The sequence below is a fragment of the Hemicordylus capensis genome, chromosome 17 (assembly GCF_027244095.1).
Source record: "Hemicordylus capensis ecotype Gifberg chromosome 17, rHemCap1.1.pri, whole genome shotgun sequence".
Classification (NCBI taxonomy): domain Eukaryota; kingdom Metazoa; phylum Chordata; class Lepidosauria; order Squamata; family Cordylidae; genus Hemicordylus; species Hemicordylus capensis.
In genome coordinates this window covers 3,304,980-3,329,178 of record NC_069673.1, presented here as the reverse complement: position 1 = coordinate 3,329,178, position 24,199 = coordinate 3,304,980, and the positions used below count along the sequence as shown (strand labels likewise).

General features: G+C 50.2%; 1 protein-coding gene across 5 annotated transcripts in view; it reads right to left on the bottom strand.

The window, feature by feature from the left end:
* Positions 1-24,199, bottom strand: part of AK8 (adenylate kinase 8) — a 123,319-nt gene that overhangs the window by 75,693 nt on the left and 23,427 nt on the right. For all 5 annotated transcript variants that reach the window (XM_053282083.1, XM_053282084.1, XM_053282085.1 and 2 more), the window contains one exon: positions 16,270-16,338. In XM_053282083.1, coding sequence (XP_053138058.1) covers positions 16,270-16,338 — 69 coding nt within the window. The remainder of the gene's footprint in view (positions 1-16,269; positions 16,339-24,199) is intronic.

The window sequence follows — 24,199 nt, the reverse complement described above, 5'->3', positions numbered from 1 at the left end:
TCTGCAGTGTCCCTCTTAAGATACGGTGACCAAAACTGTATGCAGTAAGTACTCCACATGTGGCCGCACCATAGATTTGTACATTATAATATTAGCATTTTTATTTTCAATCCCTTTCCTAATGATCCCTAGCATGGAATCGGCCTTTTTCACAGCTGCTGTGCCCTGAGTCAACAGTTTCAATGAGCTGTCCACCACAATCCCAAGATCTCTCTGCAAAGACCCAGTTTAGTGTCATCTGCAAATCTGGCCACTTCACTGCTTACCCCAACTTCTAGATCATTTATGAACAAGTTAAAGAGCACTGGTCCCCAGCACCAATCCCTGGGGGACCCCACTTCCTACTTCCCTCCATTGTGAAAACTGTCCATTGATCCCTACCCTCTGTTTCCTATCCTTCAACCAGTTACCGATCCACACATGAACCCGTCCCCTTATCCCATATCTGCTAGGTTTACTCAAGAACCTTTGGTGGGGAAGTCAAAAGCTTTTTGGAAGTCCAAGCATACTCTGTCAACAGGATCATCTTTATCCACACGCCTGTCGACCCTCTCAAAGAACTCCAAAAGGTTAAGGAGGAAAGGCTTGCCTTTGCAGAAGCCGCGCTGGTTCTCCTGCAGCAAGACCTGTTCTTCTATATGCTTAAAAACGATGTCCTCAAGTATGCTTTCCATCAGTTTGCCAGGCCCCTCACCACTTTCGTTTCCCTCATCTCTAAATCCATTCCAGTTTATCACTGTCCCTCTTAAAATGCAGTGACAAAACAAGGCACAGTGGCTAAATTACTAAATTATGAATTTTCACTTGAAGCACAATTCAGTCTAAATTATGCCTGAATTGTCCTCACAAAATTAAGTAGCCCTTTAGAGTAACTCCTGAAGAGCAGTGTTCTTTCTAAGGTGTGGGCATGGGCGCGCACACTCACAAGTTTTTTGATATTTATTTATTTATTTTGTATATACCACTTTTCAGGCGAACCTGCCAAAGCGGTTTACAAAAAACTTGAACAAAGAACAACATAGTTAGCCACATCTTTACATTTTTACATGGGTCTTAGTCTCACTTATTTCTCCTCTTCTCCCCGCAGAGCAAGACGTCCGCTCAGTTAATTTTAGATTCTGCTCCGGTTGAATCGGGAAGGCCCCACTGTGAATGCTTTTATTAATATCTTTTAATTAGATATTGTTTCAATTGTGTTTTAATTGTGTTTTAATAGTTTAAATTTTTTAAATTTTAACTGTTGGAATACATTAATCTTTTTATTGTCTTGTAAACCGCCCAGAGAACTTGCGTTTTGGGTGGTATAAAAATATGCTAGCTAAATAAACAAACAAACAAACAAATAAATAGGTGCGCATGCACACGCACGCACACACTGCCTTGATACTGCCACAGAATGCATAATCCAGGTGTGCCGTGGCAGCTGCAGGGGTGGCTGCAAGGGTGTCTGCAGCGGCCCTGCACCCACACCCCTGCCAGCCTCCACCAAGTCTCCGGGGGCCAGTTCAGCCTGTTTGGGGCCCGTTTCGGTTCTCTGCGCATGCACAGCAGCCTTTTTTTTTTTGCAGCCATGCATGTGGACAGGCCATTTGTGTAAGTACTTCATTTTAAAAAAGTAATTTAACGATTACAGAAGCCCCAGCCCTCTCAAACGGGCCAAACTGGTCCGAGTAGCTCAGCTCGCCCACGACTCAAACCAGACCTGGTTTTGTCTGAGGTTGAGCCTTCGAACCAAACCGATTCGAGTGAGAACTGCCTCGATTTCGAGCCGATTCGCAAACCCCGACTTTCTTGCCTCAAACCACAACAGTTGCCACTACCTCTGAACCTGAACTGGAATTGAAGCAAATAGATTAATGGTTAGACTGCCCGACACTACAGGAGTATAGAAGCATGACTATGGGAGAACCGTCGCTCAGTGGAAGAGCATTTGCTTTCCCTGCAGAAGGTTCCCAGTTCCCTCCCTGGCAGCATCTCCAAGAGAGGGCTGAGAGAGAGATTCCTGCCTGCAACCTTGGAGAAGCCGCTGCCAGTCTGGGTAGACAATACTGAGCTAGATGGACCAAGGTTCTGACTCTGTATAAAGCAGCTTCCTCTGTTCCTGCACATAACTCAATCTGGATGTAATGCGGCACATGATATCGGAGTTTAAATCTGCTAAATGCAGTCGGAATTTCTCTCTGCCGGTTGCTTCCCTGCCTGTCGCATTACTGCCAGGAGCTTTCAGAGGGAGACGGGCAAATTACATGTGGGTGCGCACGGCACACGCAAAACATTTTAATATTGCATTAAGCCATCGATAATTACCGGCGCCGGCATCAACTTGAAGCCGTATCAGTAGGGGATCCAAAGAGCTGCAGAACTATTCCGGAGAAGCATCTCCCAGTGAGGAGGAAACCAGGACATTCTAATTACACCAGAAAATACAACCGTCGGCTTGCAACTTCCTAATTAGCCCAGTTTTACTCACAGGCCATGCCAGGGATTTCTGTGGGAAATCAGAAGCAGACTCCAAGCGCCTGGATATTGTTTACGGCTGCCCCCTTCCCCACCGGCATCTGACAGCATCCTACTGACAACCCAAAGAACACCCATGTTAAGGGAGGACCGGGGTTGAGAAAAGGAGGAGGCCGACATGGAAGGAGGGCCCACAGCTCACTGGCTGAGCATGTGGCTTGCATGCCGAGGGCTGCAGGTTAGAGCCAGCGTGGTGTAGTGGTTAGAGTGCTGGACTCGGACCAGGGAGACCCGAGTTCGAATCCCCACTCAGCCAGGATACTTGCTGGGTGACTCTGGGCAAGTCACTTCTCTCTCAGCCTAACCTAGGAGGAGAACTGGTCTTGTGGTAGCCAGCATGACTTGTCCCCTTAGCTAAGCAGGGTCCACCTTGGTTGCATTTGAATGGGAGACTTGATGTGTGAGCACTGGAAAAGATTCCCCTCAGGGAATGGAGCTGCTCTGGGAAGAGCAGAAGGTTCCAAGTTCCCTCCCTGGCAGCATTTCCAAGATGGGACTGGGAGAGATTCCTGCCTGCAACCTTGGAGAAGCCGCTGCCAGTCTGTGGAGACAATACTGAGCTAAATAGACCAAGGGTCTGACTCAGTATATGGCAGCTTCCTCTGTTCCTATGTACTTCACAGGGTTGTTGTGAGGAGAAACTTAAGTATGTAGTACACCACTCTGGGCTCCTTGGAGGAAGAGCGGGATATTAAATGTAAAATAAAACAGTCCTTCCCAAGGACCTGGGATGCCAGAATTTTATTGTCAATGTTGTTGCTGTTGTTACAGATATCGTTGCAGAATATAGGCTGTTCCCAGTAAAGCTGCTTTTTGTAACTGGCTGATAGTGATTTCTGTGGCCCCGATGGTGTTGAGGTGCTCTTCAAGGTCTTTTGGAACTGCACCCAGGGCGCCAATTACCACTGGGATGATTTTGGTCTTTTTCTGCCATGGCCTTTCAATTTCAATTTGTAGATCTTTGTATCTCCACCCACCCCCACCCCCACCCCATTTCTTTTTCTTCTATTCTGCTGTCACCTGGTATTGCTATGTCGATTATTTTGACTTGTTTTTCTTTCTTCTCGACTACAGTTATATCTGGTGTATTGTGTGGCAGATGTTTGTCTGTTTGTAGTCGGAAGTCCCATAATATTTTTACATCTTCATTTTCTACAACTTTTTCAATTGTATGGTCCCACCAATTTTTGGCTACAGGTAGCTTGTATTTTTTGCAGATGTTCCAGTGTATCATCCCTGCTACCTTGTCATGCCTTTGTTTGTAGTGAGTCTGTGCGATCTTTTTACAACAGCTGATTAGGTGGTCCACGGTTTCATCTGCTTCTTTACAAAGGCGGCACTTGCTGTTTGTGGTTGACTTTTCGATTTTTGCGCTTATTGCATTTGTTCTTAGTGCCTGTTCTTGCGCAGCCAGTATTAAACCCTCTGTTTCTTTCTTCAAGTTGCCATTCTTAAGCCATTGCCAAGTCTTGGTGATGTCTGATTTTCCACTTATATTGTGCAAATATTGACCATGCAGGGGCTTATTTCTCCATTGTTCTGCTCGGTTCTTGACTTGTTCTTTCTTGTAGGCCTGCTTTCTTTCATTGGTGTTGAATAGTTTCGCATTATTGACCATGAGGATGATGATGACAATTCCCTGGCATCCTCAGTTACAGGCCCAGCCCTAGGGCTTTTGACGCCCTGGGGAGAATTTTGGTTTGGTGCCCCCCAAAGGAGGTTTTAACCCGAGCAGGCAACTCTTCTGCTCGCACAGAGAACCAGACAGTGACCGGCAGGAACTGCTTTGGGGATATAATGGGAGAGGAGAAACAGCCGAGGAGCTCAGTGTCCGCCTGACACCCGCTCTTCCTCGATCGCCGTTGCCTCCGTCCCCTCAGCAGTTCCAGCCTCAGGGGGGCCAGCCAGCCTCACTGTCCCTCGGGGAGGCAGCCTCTCGTGGGGCTGAGAGGTGTTGCCCTCCACGGCCAACCAGGCCTCCCTGCAGCCAAGCCAACCCTTGTGTGGACCACTTCCCGTTGGGGGTCTGGGCAGCTGAGAAACCAGGACGGAAGCGCCCGCCTGGGCAGGAACTTAGGAAGCTGCCGTCTACCGAGTCAGACAATTGGTCCACCTAGGTCAGCAGTGTTCCCTCTAATAGGAATTCCCAGACATTGTTGACTGCAACTCACAGCAGGGATGGCGAGCTGGTCTTGTGGTAGCCAGCATGACTTGTCCCCTTTGCTAAGCAGGGTCCACTGTGGTTTGCATTTGAATGGGAGACTAGATGTGTGAGCACTGGAAGAGATTCCCCTCAGGGGATGGAGCCGCTCTGGGAAGAGCAACTAGGCTCCAAGTTCCTTCCCTGGCAGCATCTCCAACGAGATAGGGCTGGGAGAGAGACTCCTGCCTGCAACCTGGGAGAAGCTGCTGCCAGTCTGTGAAGACAATACTGAGCTAGATAGACCTATGGTCTGACTTGGTATATGGCAGCTTCCTATGTTCTATGAAACTACGTATATGTTCAGACCCAGAGAGCAATTAGGTCATTGGAGAGGAAAGCTGGTCTTGTGGTAGCCAGCATGACTTGCCCCCTTTGCTAAGCAGGGTCCACTGTGGTTTGCATTTGAATGGGAGACTAGATGTGTGAGCACTGGAAGAGATTCCCCTCAGGGGATGGAGCCGCTCTGGGAAGAGCATCTAGGTTCCAGGTTCCCTCCCTGGCTCCTCCAAGATAGGGCTGAGAGAGATGCTGCCAGGGAGGGAACTTGGAGCCGTCTGCATGCAAGCAGGCAGGTGCTCTTCCCAGAGCGGCCCCATCCTCTAAGGGGGATGTCTCATAGTGCTCGTACATGTAGTCCCCCATTCAGATGCCAACCAGGGTGGACTCTGCTTAGCCACAAGATCAAATCTTCACCCTCTTGATCCTTGATTGAAGGATTAAGATGGGAGTCGAGAGCCAAGTTCACGTCAGGAGTCAAGCCAGGTAATCTGTCGGGGGTCTGAGCCAGGGACACACAGAAGGTCAAACTGGTGAGATGTTTAGTTAGGGGGCCAAGGTGAGAGCCATAGGCCCTGCCGAAGGTCAAACTGCATCAGGAGCTATAAGGAGTAAGCAGGGAGCAGGAGTCGCAACAGGCCAGGAAATGGTCTATACGAAGGTAGATGGACGAAAGATCTGATTCGGCGGCTTCCTTGATTCCAGCCCCTTTTCTCCACACGTTCTGCAACAGGGGGATACGAATACTGACCCACCTGATAGAATTGCGTTGCTTTTGTTTGTTGTCCATTGCAGGGTTTCTTAACCTTGGGCCCCCAGATGTTCTTGGACTACCACTCCCAGAATCCCCAGCCACCAAGGCCATGTCTGGGGATCCTGGGAGTTGTCGTCCAACAACATCTGGGGGCCCAAGGCGAAGAAACCCTGGTCTATTGCATGTCTATACTGTGGCAGTTAACAACATGGAGAGCAAGGCCATCGGCTCCAAAGCCCCATTCAGATACGGGGAAACAAAAAGGGAGGGGCCCCAACCTACCTTTCATGGAAACGGCCACCACGACAGTGGAGCTTGCCAGCACACTCTCGGGACGTAGGGACATAGGAAGCTGCCATATACCGAGTCAGACCCTTGGTCCATCTAGCTCAGGATTGTCTACCCGGACTCTCCAGCAACATCCAGGAAACCCCTGTGCTTCACAACAGTGGCCTCCAGTTTAGACGCTTCTCGAAAAGGATGAGAGAAATTCATGGAGGACCGACAGCTATTAAGCCCGACAGAGAAATGGAACCTCCACTCCCAGTGACAGTATATCTCTGAATGCCAGGCATGGGTGTGCATGCTAAGAACAGGAAATAGTCGCTCTCTTCACACCAGAGCTCTCCGCTTGCAGCTCACACGACAAACTGCGCACACCATGCAAACCCTCCCCAGCGCCGGCAGAAAGAAGCGGCCTAAGAGAACGCAACGAGCTGGCTCCGAGGTCCCCGCCCGTAAAGTGCCCGATTTTGCAGCTCACTGTTCTAAGCCAGGCGAGGAGGAAGAACGAAAAAGGCAGTTCAACAAACACGTTCCCTTGTAATTAATCACATTTCAAGGCGCCGGGGGCTGATGCATTATAAATAAGGCCTCTCCAAAACAGTTAGATATATGGGTCACTCCGCGCGCTCGGCCCCCGCAAAGGTCTCCCACTTCCAAGGCCCCCGCCAATCCCTAATTAGAATACATTATCCGTCGGCTTGACACTTCAGTGAAATGTCTGGCCCGCCACCGAGGCACAGCGCGGCTCAGCGCGGGCCTTATTGATATTCCGCCGCGTTCCCTCCGCCGTGCCCCTGGTGGCTCCATCCCGTTTTATCACACATCAAAAGGGCTGTATGCACAGGGCACCCCCCCTTGCCCCCCCTCCCGTGCGCGGCTCGGAGCTGGGGGTCCGGAACAGCTGCGAGTGGGATGGTATCACAGAAGGGACAAGCTCCGAACAGATGTCAGAGATAAAAAAGAGAGAGAGGAGGAGGAGAAGGGGAGGACAGCGGCCGTGACACAAAAAGGGGGGGGCGGCCTGGGAACGAAGTGAGAAGGAACAGCACGGAGCGGAGCCGGGCCAGACACGAGCTGGTTCTCGCTGCCCTCCTGACTGCCATGAAAGTCTAATTAATGCCTTCACATGCGAGGGATTTGTTTCCTTATGAAGCCATCGCGGAAGCTTCCCCCCACGAAGGCAAATAATCCCCGGGCACTTGAGCTGGGTCATTGGGCTGGGCGTACGTGGAAAGAAACATAGGGACATAGGAAGCTGCTGTATACTGAGTCAGACCCTTGGTCCGTCTAGCTCAGTATCGTCTTCCCAGACTGGCAGCGGCTTCTCCAGGGCCGAAGGCAGGAGTCTCTCTCAGTGGCCCTTATCTTGGAGATGCTGCCAGGGAGGGAACTGGGAACCTTCAGCTCTTCCCAGAGCGGCTTCATCCCCTGAGGGGAATCTCTTCCAGTGCTCACACATCAAGTCTCCCATTCAAGTGCAAACCAGGGCAGACCCTGCTTAGCTAAGGGGACAAGTCATGCTTGCTCCCACCAGACCAGCTCTCCTCTCATGGGGAGTCAGACGTGCTCCTTCTGTGCCTCTCTTGTGCGATCCACTCGGAAACGGGACGCTGTGAAAAATGGTTTTCGGGGGTGGATTCCCATCGGGCAAGAGTAGGTCTATCACAAGAACATCCGAACAGGCCTGCTGGATCAGGCCCAAGGCCTATCTAGTCCAGCATCCTACTCCACACAGTGGCTCACCTCACTGAGCCTTGTTCCAAGAACACGGGCCACCTAGGGCCACAGGGGGAAAGGGAGCCACCTGGGGCTCCTCCACAGGGGGCATTTCATTTGAATCTTGGCCGCCGCCCACGTTCCGAGGCCACTGATCTTGGGAGTCATTCTCGGATTCCTTCCTGCCACTCCAAGCTCGCCAGCCAGTCTTAAGCAAAAGGTTTGCACGCAGGTTCCCTCCCTGGCAGCGTCTCCAGGTAGGGCTGAGAGAGACCCCTGCCTGAAACCGTGGAGAAGCTGCTGCCAGTCAGGGTAGACATTGAGATAAAGCTTATTACAGTCATGGACCAGCTAATGTTTACCTTTGCCAAATATTCGATTGAGTAATACATACTCGTTGTCAGTGTGTAGACAAGACTGACCTAGAATATTGATTGATGGATTAAGTGCTGTCATGTTGGTGTCAACTCTTAGCGACCACATAGAGAGATTCTCTCCAGGATGATCCGTCTTCCACTTGGCCTTGAAGGTCTCTCAGTGGTGCCTTCATTGTTGTCCTGATCGAATCCATCCACCTTGCTGCTGGTCGTCCTCTTCTTCTCTTTCCTTCCACTTTCCCCAGCATGATGGACTTCTCAAGGGAGCGGCGTTTTGGCATAATGTGTCCAAAGTATGATAGTTTGAGCCTGGTCATTTGTGCCTCGAGTGAACATTCTGGATTGATTTGTTCCATGATCCATTGATTTGTTCTCCTGGCTGTCCATGGTCTCCTCCAAAGTCTTCTCCAGCACCCAAGTTCAAAAGCGTCAATACTTTTTCTATCTTGCTTCTTCCAAGTCCAGCTTTCGGATCCATAGAGTGCCATGGGAAATGTTTGCCACTCAAAACATTTCCTGTTAGGATGTACACGAGTGAGAGTGATCTGCTCTCAGAAGAGCCGGACCCCTCCGTTTCTGCTGGGGCTGCTGTGCATGCCTCTTGACTGAAGCATTCACACAGAGGCACAACACACACCCTCCTCTAGGGGCAGTTAATTCTGCTGTGCCTTTGCATCAGGTATGGTTGATTCCTCCAATCACACGATGCCAAGGCAAGGCAGAATCATCTGCCTTCCTAGAGGGTGACTGGCAGGCAACAGATCATGCAGAGAGACTGCAGTCAGCCTCCTCTTGGGGATGGTCCAACTGGAATTTCTTAGGGATTTTTCTTTCTTCTTTCTGGCACCTAGTTGGAACCTTAGTTATACAAAATGCCTCTATACCAATGCCCTTGTATGCCCTTATACAAAACTATGCTGCAGCCACATTTGGAGTACTGCGTGCAGTTCTGGTCACCACATCTTAAGGAGGACATTGTGGAACTGGAGAAGGTGCAGAAGAAGGCAACCAAGATGATCAGGGGCCTGGAGCACCTTCCTCATGAGGCAAAGCTACAACACTTGGAGCTTTTTACTTCAGAAAAAAGACGACTGAGATGAGACATGATAGAGGTCTATAAAATCAAGCATGGTGTGGAGAAAGTGGATAGAGAGACATTTTTCTCCCTCTCTTATATCACTAGAACCAGGGGCCATCCCATGAAACTGCCAAAAAATTTAGGACCAACAAAAGGAAGTACTTTTTCACACAAGGCATAATCAAACTATGGAATTCTCTGCCACAAGATGTGGTGACAGCCAACAGCCTGGAAGGCTTTAAGAAGGGTTTGGATAAATTCGCAAAGGACAGGTCTATCAATGGCAACTAGTTTGGTGGCTATAGACCACCTCCAGCCTCCGAGGCAAGATGCCTCTGAATCCCAGTTGCAGGGAGCAACAGCAGGAGAGAGGGCATGCCCTCAGCTCTTGGCTGTGGGAAACAGGATGCTGGACTCGATGGGCCTTGGGCCCGATCCAGCAGGGCTGTTCTTCTGTTCTTCCTGCCTTATCCACACTGGATCATTTGTGTGAAGGTCTTGGGAGGGCCTTCTCTCTCACACAGCCTATACATTCACTCTGCCACCACACCCGTCCAAGACAATCAAGGATCCAGCGGATAGCCCCTGGCTGCCAGGACCTGAGACAAACCCCACAAGGCGCACAGACTTCACCACCAGTCCCCACAAATCCCCAGCACGAGGACTTAATGCCGGCCATAAGTTTTCTCGGCATGCCGTAAGACTCCCCCTGCAGTCCCTTCGCTAGCCTAACGGCATTTGTATTAGCAGCACAGGCAGCGCAGGGTCCCAGCAGAGCGGTCTGTCAATAAAAGCGCCCTCCTCCGAGGACACCGGCGACATCCATAAACCCGGGAGCGTCACAACAAGAGCGTGGAGCAGCCGGAGTCCCTGCCGTCGGCGGGATGGAAGCTGGGCAATTAATGCCAGCCGAACGAGACCAGCAGGAGACATAAAACAAAGCTGGTGATACTCTGGTCTGGCCGCCGGCTTCCTGCAATCTATTAACATTTTTCCGGCATAAAATACGGACTCGTGTTACGAGCCACGGAGCATAAATCTGATTCAAGAAGCAAGCCGACGGCCTCCGCCAGATTCATTCTCGTCCCCACCCCCAGGATTCCCCCCCGCCCCCACACACACACACGCTCCAAAGGGACACTCAAGTTGCAGAGGGTGCCTCTTTCATAAAGCTCCCCAGTCAATGAACAATCTTGTACCTAATGGTTGCTTATCAGCCAGTCAATTCCAGTGTCACGTTTTGCAAATATGATGCCCCAAGAAATCGGTGGCCCAGTGTGATGTCGAGGTGGGGAGGAGAGCTGGGCTCGGAATTGTCCCCTCCGCTAAGCAGCGTCTGCCCTGGTTTGCATTTGGATGGGTGACTAGAACTCCTTAAAACCTCTCTGTTTGGCCTGGCCTTCCAGGGTTTTTAAACTGCTGTAAACGGTTTGAAATTGTTTAAAATGTTTGCCCTGGTTTTCCAGGGTTTTTTTGTTTTTTGTTTTTAGCTGTTTGAATGGTTAATTAGTTTTTATTCTGTTTTTAAAGTTTTGATTTTAATTGTTAACTGGTTTTAATTGTTTTTATTCTGTTGTAAACCACCCTGAGCCATTTTGGAAGGGCGGTATATAAATCGAATGAATGAATGAATGAATGAATAGATGTCTTACAGCTGTCTCGCATATCATATAGCTGTCTGCTGTGAGAGTTTTATTTTATTTTATTTTGTTTATTCGATTTCTATACCGCCCTTCCAAAAATGGCTCAGGGCGGTTTACACAGAGAAATAACAAACAAATAAGATGGCTCCCTGTCCCCAAAGGGCTCACACAATCTAAAAAGAAACCTAAGATAGGCACTAGCAACAGCCACAGGAGGTACTGTGCTGGGGGGTGGATAGGGCCAGTTACTCTCCTCCTGCTAAATAAAAGAGAATCACCACATTAAAAGGTGCCTGTTTGCCAAGTTAGCAGGGATTCCCCTTAGTGTAAGGTCTATCCCTCAGTAGAGCATCTGCTTTGCCTGCAGAGGCCTCTGGGTTCAATCCCTAGAAACATCTCCAGGGAGGGCTGGGAGAGACTCCTGCCTGCAACCTGGGAGAGCCACTGCCAGTCAGAGTAGACGGACAATACTAAGCCAGATGGACCAAGGGTCTGACTCGGTATAAAGCAGTTTCCTACGTTCCTTAATAACGTGGGGCCAGTGTTCCCTCTAACAGAGATTCCCCGATGTTGTGGACTACAACTCCCATAATCCCCAAGCAAAAGGCCATTGTGGCTGGGGGTTCTGGGAGTTATAGTCAACAACATCTGGGGATCCCTGTTAGAGGGAACATTGCATGGGCCCATAGCTTCTGCTTCCGTGCATCATCCCTATTTATTTCGATCAAAAACCAAATACAAAGATTGTTAAAAAAAAGAAGGAAAAAAAGGTAAAAATATTGCAACCAACTGGATCATGACTGTGTCAGTTGTTGCTGTGTTTTCACTACTACACACAATTTAGCTCCTATGCAGGCTACGGTTTGATCTGTATCCGAGAGAAATTGCTTGCTCTCACAAAGCAAGGTTGGAGAGGGAGGAAGTGATGATTTGGGAGAAAGGAGCTGGGTTACCTGACACAGTCCTACCCACCTCTCGAACCCAGCACTTTCCCGAAATAGGAGGAAGCAATCCCTTCCTCTCCTCCGACCTTGCTGTTTCCCTGGCACACAATCACCAGACGGAAGCGGGCGCAGCTCACGAAACTATTGAGGATACTTGTTTTGCCCTGATTATAATCACGTGAACTGCCTTATTGGTTGTCAGCCTCGACATCACGCCAAACCAGGGTTAAGCTTCTTAACCATGGTTTGGTGTGGCGACTGAACCGAGCATTAGAGCTTTAATCCCTGAATGGATTTAAACACATTTTATGCAAATACAGGAAAACAGCCCCCTCCGTATTTGGCCTATTGGGACAAATATTTCTCATTAGCAGGGGTGGGAGAAGGAGAAATCAATAGATATGGAGCTGAAGTGGCTGAGCTTTAAAGAGCTGTACGAGAAATCAGGCAGACCCAAATAATTCAAGTGCACGTCATTTGCAATGCAAAAGTTTAATTCTACTTTGCAAATTCAAAACGAGCGGATCAATTATGGATTAAGGCACACGGCATTTTGTACAGGCAAACTGACAACCACTTTCCAGTCATTTAGACTTCCCTTCACATCTCTTGCCTCCCTTTCCCTCAAACAAGTCAACAGGACCGTTGCAATTTTCCTGTTTCTGAGGGGAGCGGGAGGGGGGAAAGCAGGGAACGCGGGAAAAGATAGAGCACACACCCGAAAAATACAAAGATAAACCATTAAAAACCCACGATGGGAGACAAGAAAGATGACCTTGAATAGTTAATGGAATATAAAAAGGAGGGGAGTTCCCAACCCAAGGTCCCCAAATGCTGTTAGACTACAACTCCCATCATCTCCATCACAATGGCTGAAGGTAGGGGATGATGGGAGTTGTAATCCAACAACATCTGGAGAATTGAGATTTAGAACCACTGAACTAAAAAAAAAAAGAAAAAATCACCCACCCACCCCTATATCTTTTATACATTCCATTACGAAATGTCAGTTTATAGAGGATTTAAGAATTATTAAAGCAGGGAAAGGAGGTCTGATGGTTCCCAGAGCCTGTGAGATCCGGAGTTCATGTGGCAGTCTTCACACCTGCCCAGTGCCAAAAAGGGAAATTAAACAAGATGAGGGTAACAGGTTGGGGAATTTAAGATTGTGAGCCCCTTTGGGACTGGGAACGATCTTCAGCCCTTTTGGGAATCACCCCCACTAACTGGGGAAAGAGGCACCTTTTAAAGTGGGGGCTCTCTCACAGGAACATCAGAAGCTGCCTTCTACCGAGTCAGACCATTGGTCTACCTAGCTCAGTATTGTCTACACAGACTGGCAGCGGCTTCTCCCAGGTGGCAGGCAGGAATCTCTCTCTGCCCTATCTTGGAGATGCTGCCAGAGAGGGAACTTGGACCCTTCTGCTCTTCCAAGAGCAGCTCCATCCCCTAAGGGGGAATCTCTTCCACTGCTCACACTTCGAGTCTCCCATTCATATGCAATTAGGGGCATAGAAAGGTTGGAGTGGGCCCAGAGACAAGATTTTAAAATACCCCCCCCCCACAACCTCAGCTCATGAAGTAAAGAAATCTTAAATGAGGCTGAATAGTGGTCACAAAAAGCATTCGATAGATAGACAGATAGATAGATAGATAGATAGATAGATAGATAGATAGATAGATAGATAGACAGATCTCCTATGTGCCGCAATAGAACATCATCCTAAATTGTTTTTTTAAAGGTTTTGTAAATTGTGGGCGATGCAAGTCATTGAATGGTACTAGAGAAAGACGTGCTCTTCTGGTAGCTCCAGGTCTTAATACTCACATCATTTTGGAGGATGAATACAACTGAAGGAAGCCCGGGCAGGTGCGTGGCTGGGGGAGTCAATCATGTGACTTACCTGGGCGGGGGCAAGGCAGTGGGCCCCCAGACAACTGTCTCCCCTTGCCCTGTTATAGTTACGCCCCTGAATGCAATCCTGAGCGGACTCTGCTTAACAAAGGGGACAATTTGTGCTTGCTATCACAAGACCAGCTCTCATATTGATCGGGGGGGGGGAGCAACTATCCCTATTCGGCCCAGCAAAGTCTCCCTCTCCCAGCGGCTGAAGCTGGGGTCTCCCTTGTGGTTCTTTTTAGGTTGGGAGCCCCTTTCGGACAGGGAAAACATCTCCAGTCCCTATGAATCACCCCTGCTAACTGGGCCAAGAGGCCCCTCTTGAAGTGGGGGCTGCAGGGGGAGAGTAACTACTTCGCCGGGGGAGAGCAACTATCCCAACTCAGCCCAGCATTCCTGCAACTGTTGCAGGTCTCTCTCGGGTGCTTCCTTTTTGACTGTGCACCCTTTTAGGACAGAGAGCGATCCTCACATTCTTTTTCATTTGTGAGCTTTGTGTTGAAAGTCAGTCTAAAAATATGAGGGACAACAACTCCAGTTGTTCTGGATTTCATCGGAAAGACGAACCGCGCAATGTGAGCCTACATGCTTTGGACGGAAGACACATGGCTCCACTCCAACACTATCTACCCACCATCCACCGCCTCTGGACATGGCGTGCAGACGGGCAGGGTGAGAAGGGGCGCTCTCACCCTGGCTCCCGCTCCCCCATCGCTCCCCCAATCCCACTTGCTTCTGCGAGGTTCCTTTTGTGTAAGCTTCATTTTGTAAAGATCATCACATGAAAGAAATCCTCACATTAGGTGGGAGGGGCTGATCCTTTGATTGAGGGGTTTCTGGCACCCATTTCACCTCTTTGATTAGTATACCTTTCGTTAAATATGCATTACGGTATTTTTAAACTTCTTTATTAATTCATACCATGTTACATAAATATTCCTTCCAAGATACCGGTGTTGATTTAAATAGGACTACTTGAGGAATAGGCGGGGAAGGCCCCTCCCGTGAAGCAGAGGCACCTTTTAGGGTCGCAGGATCAGCGAGAGACAGGCTGTTCGGGATCCAAGTTGCCGGCTTGGGCTAACGCGGCCCCGGATAACGTGATTGGGTGGAGCGTGCCCCTTATGGCTGATGCGCAGCCAGTTGCGTGGGGCGGGCACCATTTCTGCCGGCAACCGGCTGAAGTGCTGTGAGATGGGTGCAGGATGGGGAAAACATGGAGCAGAGAGTGTAAGGGAGGGAGGGAAAAGAGAAATAGTCCTTGCACCAACTGGGGCAGTCGGAACCATCCAGGGAGACGAATGATCATGGCGATTTTTGACAAGGTTGGCACCCCCAGGGATGGAAGATCAGTGATTGCATTGTGAGACTTTCTGCTTTCAGTGGGGCTAGATGGGGATGAGAGTATTTTGGAGACCCCCTGACCCTCCAAAATTATCCCCAAAAAACCCCGATTTATTTTTTTTAATCGCCAAACCACAGATACGCAGGTTGCGGTTGGCAAGGACGGTCACAATTTCCCAGTCGCAAATCTGCGATTGGGAAAACCGCATTAGGCGAGGGATGACGGTACTACGGATATTTATATCCAATCACGGCCTTGAATCAGCAATTCTGACAGCTGGGCCAGGTAGCACTCTACTTTGTGCACCAGTGTGGTAGCCTTCCAGAAGATGGAGTTGTTGGTCTGCTCTGTGTTGCTCTCTAGCAGCACCACCACAGATGGCCAGAGAGCGGTACTGCAGCTATCAACTCAGAAAGGACCAGGTGAGTCAAGAGGCCAGAAAGGTTCTGATTGGCTCTATAATTCTGATAATTCTGGCCTGGCTCCTCAGCTCCTCAGGCTGAGCCACTTGTTGCTGGGGCGCAGACAACTACAAGAAATGAATGCCACAGACTGTGGCGCGGAAGCCACACTGGGAGTTGATGGAGGCTAGCTTGAACCCCTAGGTGGCCAGTTGCCAATCCCAAGCCAATCATTCACTCCGAGGAGAATCTGTCCAATTCCAAAAGTCCTTCCTTGGATTGAGAAAAGTTGACCATTCTTTGGCCAATGGGTGGGCGGCGCAGAAGAAGCAGCCAAGCGACTGATGAATCCAGACAGGCCGACATTTAAAACAGAGTGTGTTTGCTAACAGCTGAGCCACAGTTGATTAAAAATACTAATAATAAGTAATAAAATATTATAATAAATAATAATAAACACTGCCTCTGCTCCTTCGATGCACATTAACCAGCAACGTCAGGCACTGATGATCATGATTATTTAATGTTGCCTGTTTATCAGATTGGCCCACTCTGAGCTCTTCCAGTTGCCTCAGGCAGTCAACGGAGCTACACAGCATTCTGCCTTTGATCGCCCCAGAGCTGTTAAGATTAGCATATGCATCCCCTCATCCTCCCTTTTATTCTGTGAATCATGCACCAAGCTCCCCACGCTGATGTTGGAGGAAGCAATCCTATCCCCGCCCCAAGCCCCTTGTATGCCCCCCCTCCCCAAATTTCCTTCTTTAATTTGGACTCTGAAAGCTAACAGCCGCCTGGGAGTGGGATGTTCTCCTCGAAGAGACACTTACTTGGTGACTACAGTCCGGGAACTGCAGGCGTTCCTCAATCAGTTCAGCCCACAACTTGTCGGGAATTGTCTAAAGAATAAAAGAGGGGTTTTGAGAGAGGGGGGCAGGGGGGGATGGTGGGTTAGAGATTCACGATGGTGCACAAAGAAAGTTTTCAACAGACAAAATCTCTGGGCGAAAGCGAATCAGACACCTCTTAAATCCGAATAAACAGCCTCAAATGGCTGGAGAGATCGAACCCCTCGTCAAAATTGCACTGAAACCGATTGGCAATTGTAAGTATTTAACTACCCTGACGGGTAAAATCTTGTTCTGTCAAGTAACTGGTACTGGGGCATAAAAAGGCTCTAATCCAGAGGTTCCCAACCTCTGCTGAAGAGGTTCAGATGTAGTTCAACAACATCTGTAGTTCAGATGTTGCTGAACTACAACTCCCATCATCCCCAGCCACTGCATTCAGACACTGCGGCTGGGGAATGATGGGAGTTGTTGTTGGTCTGGGGATCCAAGGCTGGGAACCTGGACCCAGCAGGTTCTGCCCTGACCAAATTCAAGAGGGCAATGATTTCTGAAACAGAGAAATTCAATTTTTAACACTGGACCTCAATGGAAAATTAAGTACTTCAATAAGTAAGCAGGGGAGGAGAGCTGGTCTGGTGGTAGCAAGCATGACTTGTCCCCCTAGCTAAGCAGGGTCTGCCCTGGTTTGCATTTGCTTGGGAGACTACATGTGTGAGCACTGTAAGATATTCCGCTCAGGGGATGGAGCCGCTCTGGGAAGAGCATCTAGGCTCCAAGTTCCCTCCCTGGCAGCATCTCCAAGATAGGGCTGAGAGAGACTCCTGCTTGCAACCTTGGAGAAGCCGCTGCCAGTCTGGGTAGACAATGCTGAGCGAGATGGACCCATGGTCTGACTCAGTATATGGCAGCTTCCTATGTTCCTATGTCCCTTTTGCTAAGCAGAATCTGCCTCAATTTGCATTTGGATGGGTGACAACATAAGATGCCCCCTCAGGGGGCGGAGCAGGTGGTCTCCGGGTCCATCCCTGGCAGCATCCCCAAGTAAGGTCGGAAAAGACTCCTGCCTGAAACCAGGCCCCCATCCCAGGTCCAACCAATGGAACAGAAGGGGATAAGGCTGGCCTAGACCACATCAACAAGCGAGAAGCCAAGGAAGCCCCAGCGGCAGACTAGTCCACAGAGGAAGCCCCGCTAGGGTCAAGAGACCCCGGAGGAAACACTTGAGGTACCCGAACCTACCGCCGAGCTGACCCCTCCTCCATCACTGCCCCTAGCATCCGCACACCGGCTCCAGCAGCAATCCAGAGGAGATCACCTGCAATCGTGGAGAAGCACCAGACTCTGGGCTATGGCCCTTATAGGGCATAGGAACAAAGGAAGCTGCCATATACCGTGTCCATCTAGCTCAGTATTGTCTACCCAGACTGGCAGCGGCTTCTCCCAGGTTGCAGGCAGGAATCTCTCTCAGCCCTATCTGGAGATGCTGCCAGGGAGGGAACTTGATACCTTGGAACCTAGGAAGCTGCCATATACTGAGTCAGACCATCGGTCCATCTAGCTCAGTATTGTCTACACCAAGATTCTCAGTGTTGGGTCCCCAGATGTTTTTGGGCTTCAACTCCCATAATCCCCAGCCAAAGGCCACTGGGGCTGGGGATTATGGGAGTTGGTGTCCAATAACATCTGGGGACCCAACGCTGAGAATCCCTGGTCTACACAGACCGGCAGCAGCTTCTCCAAGGCTGCAGGCTGGAGTCTCTCTCAGCCCTCTCTTGGAGATGCTGCCAGGGAGGGAACTTGGAACCTCAGATGCTCTTCGCCGAACGGCTCCATCCCCTCACGGGAATATCTTACAGCGCTCACATGTGGTCTCCCATTCAAATGTAACCAGGGCAGACCCTGCTTAGCTAAGGGGACAAGTCATGCTTGCTACCACAAGACCAGCTCTCCTCCCCTGCTCCAGGCATGGAACCAGGGCTGGGGAAGAGAGATGTGAGCTCAGACCGTATTTCAGCGCTCAGTTGGCCTGCAGTCAAACATGTTCCCCGGGGCCCTTCCAGTGTATTCCAGCCTTGCCTCGCATCGGCTCTCGCCTCGCTTCTCCTCCAGCCTTTGCTCCAGTCTGGCTTCTGCCTCCCCCTCGCCCAGCCTGGCCACAGCTCTGCTACAGCCTCCTCTCCAGCCCCGATCCCACCTCTTCTTGCTTCTTCTTCGCCGCCACCAGATCCTCCACTACGCTTCCCCTCCAGCCTCGTGGGCAAGTCAGAGAGGAACACTGAGCACAGAGTCCCCAGCAAGCTCTTTTGCGCCAGGGTCCTGTTTCTGGTTGGAGCCCAGAGTGGCTGGCAGTATCTAGAATGGGGCAATCCAGTTCCAAGGGTGACGGAATCATATGTCCACTTCTTCAATTACTGTAGCCATTACAGGAGCAAATTTTCAAGTTCGTGCTACATATACCCACTGGCAAGAGAACACCGCCTACAATAAGGCCGTATCTTTACCAAACCCTTCAGTATTCTAGATAGCATCTGAGACATGGGGGAAATGTCGGTAACGGAATCAGAAACAGTTTCCATTCAGAACCGATTTCAGTCACAGAATCAGAAACACTTTCCACTCAGAATGGATTCCGGTAATAGAATCAGAAACACTTTCCAGAGAGGATTCCGGTAACGGAATCAGAAACTGTTTCCATGATTCCATTACTGACATGTGTTGCACATGTCAGACACTACCTATAATATTTGAGGACTTTGTAAAAACATGGTCTTATAGTAGTGATGTTCCCTTTCCAGTGGGCATACTTACATAATCTCAACTTGAAAATTGGCTGATGGCTACACTCAGGGGAACAGAGGTAACATGTCTGCTTCCGTTACTCTTGGGACTGCCTGGTGGAAGAGCATCTACATGTTTACACGCAGACGGTCCAAGGTTCAATCCCTAGCAGCAGCTCCGGGTAGGGCTCGGAGGGACTCCTGCCTGCAACCTTGGAGAAACCGCTGCCAGTCAGTGTGGACAATGCTGAGCTAGATGGACCAAGGGTCTGACTCAGTATATGGCAGCTTCCTATGTTCCTTGAATTTGGTGGCAGAACAGCTGCCAACAGGGAAAGGGAGACTTCATTCAGGAAAGCATCTTCAAAAGACACTGGACACAAACCATCCAGACGACGCTGCCGAGTGCAAACGTCTGGCAGGCAGCTGTGGGATGGACAAAGTGACCCAATTAGGCGTTTTTGCTTAGTCCCAAATGTCTCCACGCTCTCAAGAGCAGCAGCTTTTCGCACGGCAGCCACATCCGCACAGGTAAAAAGAGCGAGAGGCGAGGAGAAGAAGAAGGGAAAGGAGCCGCCGTGTTTCTTGAAAGTCGGCGGGTCCCGCAGGGCGGCGCGTCAAAGCCTCCTGCAGCCTCTCGCGGCTGGAGCCCGGATCCGCGGCTTTGAGGCTGTCATCGCACAAAGGTGCCTCACGCTGCTCGCAGAAACAGCCGGGCTCCCACTTCCCTCTTTGATGTGTCATTTCAAGAGAGGCTAGCGGCTGCCAGGGGGTCCGCCCAGTGATGGATTGCCAATCCAATTTACACCTAATTCACACACACACACACTCTGCAACTTCTTCAGCAGCCTGGCAGCGGGCTCACATCCTCCCTTTTGACCAGAGTTTGTTGCCGGGAAAATAGCCAAGGGGGCGTTCAGAGGCGCTGCCAGGCAGAGCTGATCTTCTCAAAAGCAAAGGCCCAGCTCTGGCACAGGCTTCTAGCTAGTGACGTTCGCACACGCCCCGGCAGGTCTTGAACCCGGGTCCTAAAGGACGGCAGGTGGGGATGATGGGGCCATCGCTCAGTGGTGGGACATCAGCTTGGCACACGGAAGGTCCCGGGTTCAATCTCGGGCAGCATCTCCAGGTAGGGCTGGGAAAGACTCCTGCCTGATACCTTGGAGAGATGTTGCCAGTCAGAGTAGTCTATACTAAGCTAGAGGGGCCAATAGTCAGACTCAACATAAGGCAGCTTCCTGTGTTCCTGTGACTGGCCAGTGCCACCTGGGCTGAGAGGGCGGCATGTGGGGCAGATGGAAGTGGAATGGGTCGCAGCTGCATCTTCCTATCTCTCCCCCTCCCCCCAAATGGCCTTGATTGCCCCTCCCTGCCTTGGCTTTAACTTAACCTGCACAGGCTGGTCATTCACCAGGTTAAACCACGCAGGCTGGCTCAGGCCACCTCCAGCCTCAGAGGCAAGATGCCTCTGAATCCCAGTTTTATTTATTTATTTTTATTTTATTTATTTGATCTGTATACCGCCATTCCAAAATGGCTCAGGGCGGTTTATAATTAAAACACACCACTAAAACAGTAAAGAGCTAAAACAAATTTAAAAAGCAACATAACAATTAACAATTTAAAAACATTTAAAAACAATTAAACAATTACAATGATTAAAAACCCTGAAATCGGGTTTTGAATTTTAAAATAAACCAGAAATTAAAACCCCCACAATTTAGGAAGCTGAGAACTTGGGTGAAAAGAAGGGTTTTCAGGTGTTTTTTGAAAATTGACAGAGATGGGGAGGATCGTATCTCAGCAAGGAGCGCATTCCACAATCTCGGGGCAGCAACCGAGAAGGCCCATCTCTGTGCAGCCATCAGACGAGTTGGTGGTAACTGGAGACAGACCTCCTCAGATGACCTCAATGGGTGATGGGGCTCATAACGAAGAAGACGCTCTCTTAGGTACCCAGGGCCTAAGCCGTTTAGGGCTTTATAGGTTATAACTAGCACTTTGTATTTGCCCGGAAACCTATCGGCAGCCAGTGAAACTCCATCAGTAAAGGAGTAACATGGTCTCTCCGAGATGACCCAGAGACCAACCTGGCTGCCGCATTCTGAACCAACTGAAATTTCCGGACTACGTACAAAGGCAGCCCCACGTAGAGCGCATTACAAAAGTCAAGTCTGGAGGTGACCAGCAGATGTACCACAGTGTTGAGGTCACAGGGAAGCAACGGCAGGAGAAAGGGCATGCCTTCACCTCTTGCCTGTAGGCTTCTCAGAGGCATCTGGTGGGCCACTGTGGGAAACCGGATGCTGGACTGGATGTGCCTCCTTGGGCCTGATCCAGTATCTTTGTATGTGATGAGAATTTGCTTGAGTGAGAGAACATTCTATAAGGATTTATCAGAGAGAACATCTTGGACATGGAAGTATGTGGACCAGTGTCATTTCACCAGGACAAACGTCCACTTGAAAAGGATATTCCGAAACGGAGGTCACTGAAACGGAGGTCACCGGGTCCCTGTTGGGTAGACTTGACTTATGCATTCTACCATTCTCCACATCGTGGACTTATTCTTTCTCCCATATTTTACTATTGTTTCTCCAATATCATCCCTCACGGCTTTGTCATGTTATCAATTGCATATATTGTTCACAACAGATTTAATGGACTAAGTTGTGTGTGTTCTGTTTGGTGGGAGGATCTTTTGTTGTGTTTTGTTTTGTCTTGGGGGCGGGGGTTTTCATAGATCCCAGTACGCTTCATTTATCTCCCTGGGACCCTGGGGGAAACAGGAGGCTGGACTAGATGGGCCTTGGGCCTGATCCAGCGGGGCTCTTCTGAGATTCTTATTCACTGGGTTGGGATCCCAAGTACACTGCCCGCACGGCTCTGGTTAAAGCTGAGACAGAACTAGCAGAGAGAGCTGGTCTTGCGGCAGCAAGCATGACTTGTCCCCTTAGCTAAGCAGGGTCTGCCCTGGTTGCATTTGAATGGGAGGCCACACGTGACCACATGTGAGCACTGTCAGATATTCCCCTTAGGGGATGGAGATGGAGCCGCTCTGGCAAGAGCATCTAAGGTTCCCAGTTCCCTCCCTGGCAGCATCTCCCAGATAGAGCTGAGAGAGCCTCCTGCCTGCAACCTGGGAGAAGCCGCTGCCAGTCTGGGTAGACAATCCTGAGCTAGATGGACCCATGGTCTGACTCAGTAGAAGGCAGCTCCCTATGTTCTTCCTATGTTCCTAGAGAGGGACAGAGAGGCGATGGCAGCAGCCACTTCTGAGAGGATAGGGGAGCATGGCAAAGGTCTGCTGGAAAGCGCCTTCTCACTCACACAGAAGCCCCGCCACCTTTTATTAGCTTTGGAAGCAAAGGGGAATCCACAACAGATTCCTCTTGACAGGCGCTTCAAAGGACATTTGGAAACGCCATGCATTCCTATGGCCCTTTGGAAGGAGGAGCGTAGGAAGCTGCCATCTACTGAGTCAGACCCTTGGTCCATTTAGCTCAGTATTGTCTACCCAGACTGGCAGCAGCTTCTCCAAGACGGAAGGCAGAAGGTACATACAGCACTGCACGGATTTCATCGCTTCCCGTTCCACTCTGCTGCCAGATCATCACGAGCTCTCTTTTGACTTCCATGTCCCAACCCATAATAATCAAGGCAACCCTACAGGGCCCCCTTGAAAGTGCTGCTGATTAGTCTGGAATATGCTAATAATGAGAGTAATTAAACCAAAGGGGATTTTGGGGGTTGCTTTAGTTTTTCTCCCTTTCCATTAATTGTGTTTTTGCCCTGCAATTAAATTTAAAAAATCATCTTTGACAAGAGAAGCAAAGTTGAGAATCGCTTCTCCTCTTGAAACAAAAGGAGGAGAGAAAGAACAGCGTCCAGGCATTTCTAACCTTGGTTTATTATTTTCTTTGGGGCAGTGATGGAGAAGGGCTGAAGCTCACTGTTTCCGCGTTGCATGCAGAAGATTCCAGGTTTCAGATGGGGTCTTTCTCAGGCCTACTTGAAGACCCCATCTGGAGAGCTGCCAGCCAGAGCAGACCTGGACTAGATGGACCCGTCACCTGACTCAGTAGCTGGCAGAGTCATATGTTTTGGAAACTGTTTTGCCTCTGCAGAAGATTCCAGGTTCAGTCCATGGGTCCTTCCAGACGTCAAAAAGCTGTGCAGTGTGAAGCGTTTGCATACAAGCTGGAAGTGGGAGCTTCCAAATAGGGATATGCACGAACCGGTTCGGCGGTCCTTTTAAGGGCCACTGAACCGGTTAGGAGGTCCGGCGGTTCGGCCGAACCGGCGGCGGGGAGGTTAGCTTTACGGTTCGGGAAGGGTGCTCTTAACACACACACATCCACGTTTTCCCCGCCGGCGCTCTGCTTAAAATCATTCCCGCGGGGTGGCAAAGTATCTCCTTGCTGCCCCAGTGCATGTTGGACCAGAAGTGGCGGGTGACATGGGTGCCACTTCCGGTCCGACACGTGCCGGGACAGCAAGGAGGTACGCTGCCACCCAGCGGTACCGATTTTAAGCACAGCACGGGCAGGGGAAATGCAGATGTGGGTGTGTTAAGAGCAGTGGGACCTTTTCGCCAGGGCCGGGCTGGTCTGCGATCGAATCAGTCGAACTGGCTTGGTTCACTGCAGACCGGTTCGATCGCGGACCTGTTAGCTGCGGACCAATTCGATCGCAGACCGGTGGGTTCGCTGCGGACCAGTTCGATCGTGGATGGTTCTTGGCTGCCACCACGGGCGGGGGAGGCCTGCTCGGCTCACTCCCCAAGCCCTGGCCACAAACATGGCGGCTAAAGTTATAGAAAAGATCGGCGATTCAACACAGCAGGTCGCTGGCAGCAGGTCCCCCAAAATACAGGTTTCCTTTTTTTTTTTAACGCGAGGAGGGCCTCGCGGTGGAGGGGCCTCGTGGCAGGGGCAGTCCGGACACCAAAATTATATAGGTGTGCCGCTACACACGATCATGCAAACGTGGGAAGCCCAGTTTCGAGCCTGACTTTGAACCAGCCTTGAGGCTCCTGCCTCCAGATCGTTGTTCCCTCGGCACGTTTCGGTTGCCACTTCCTGCACATTCAGAAGCCAGCGCTGGAAGTGCCATTGAGACAAACAAGGGCT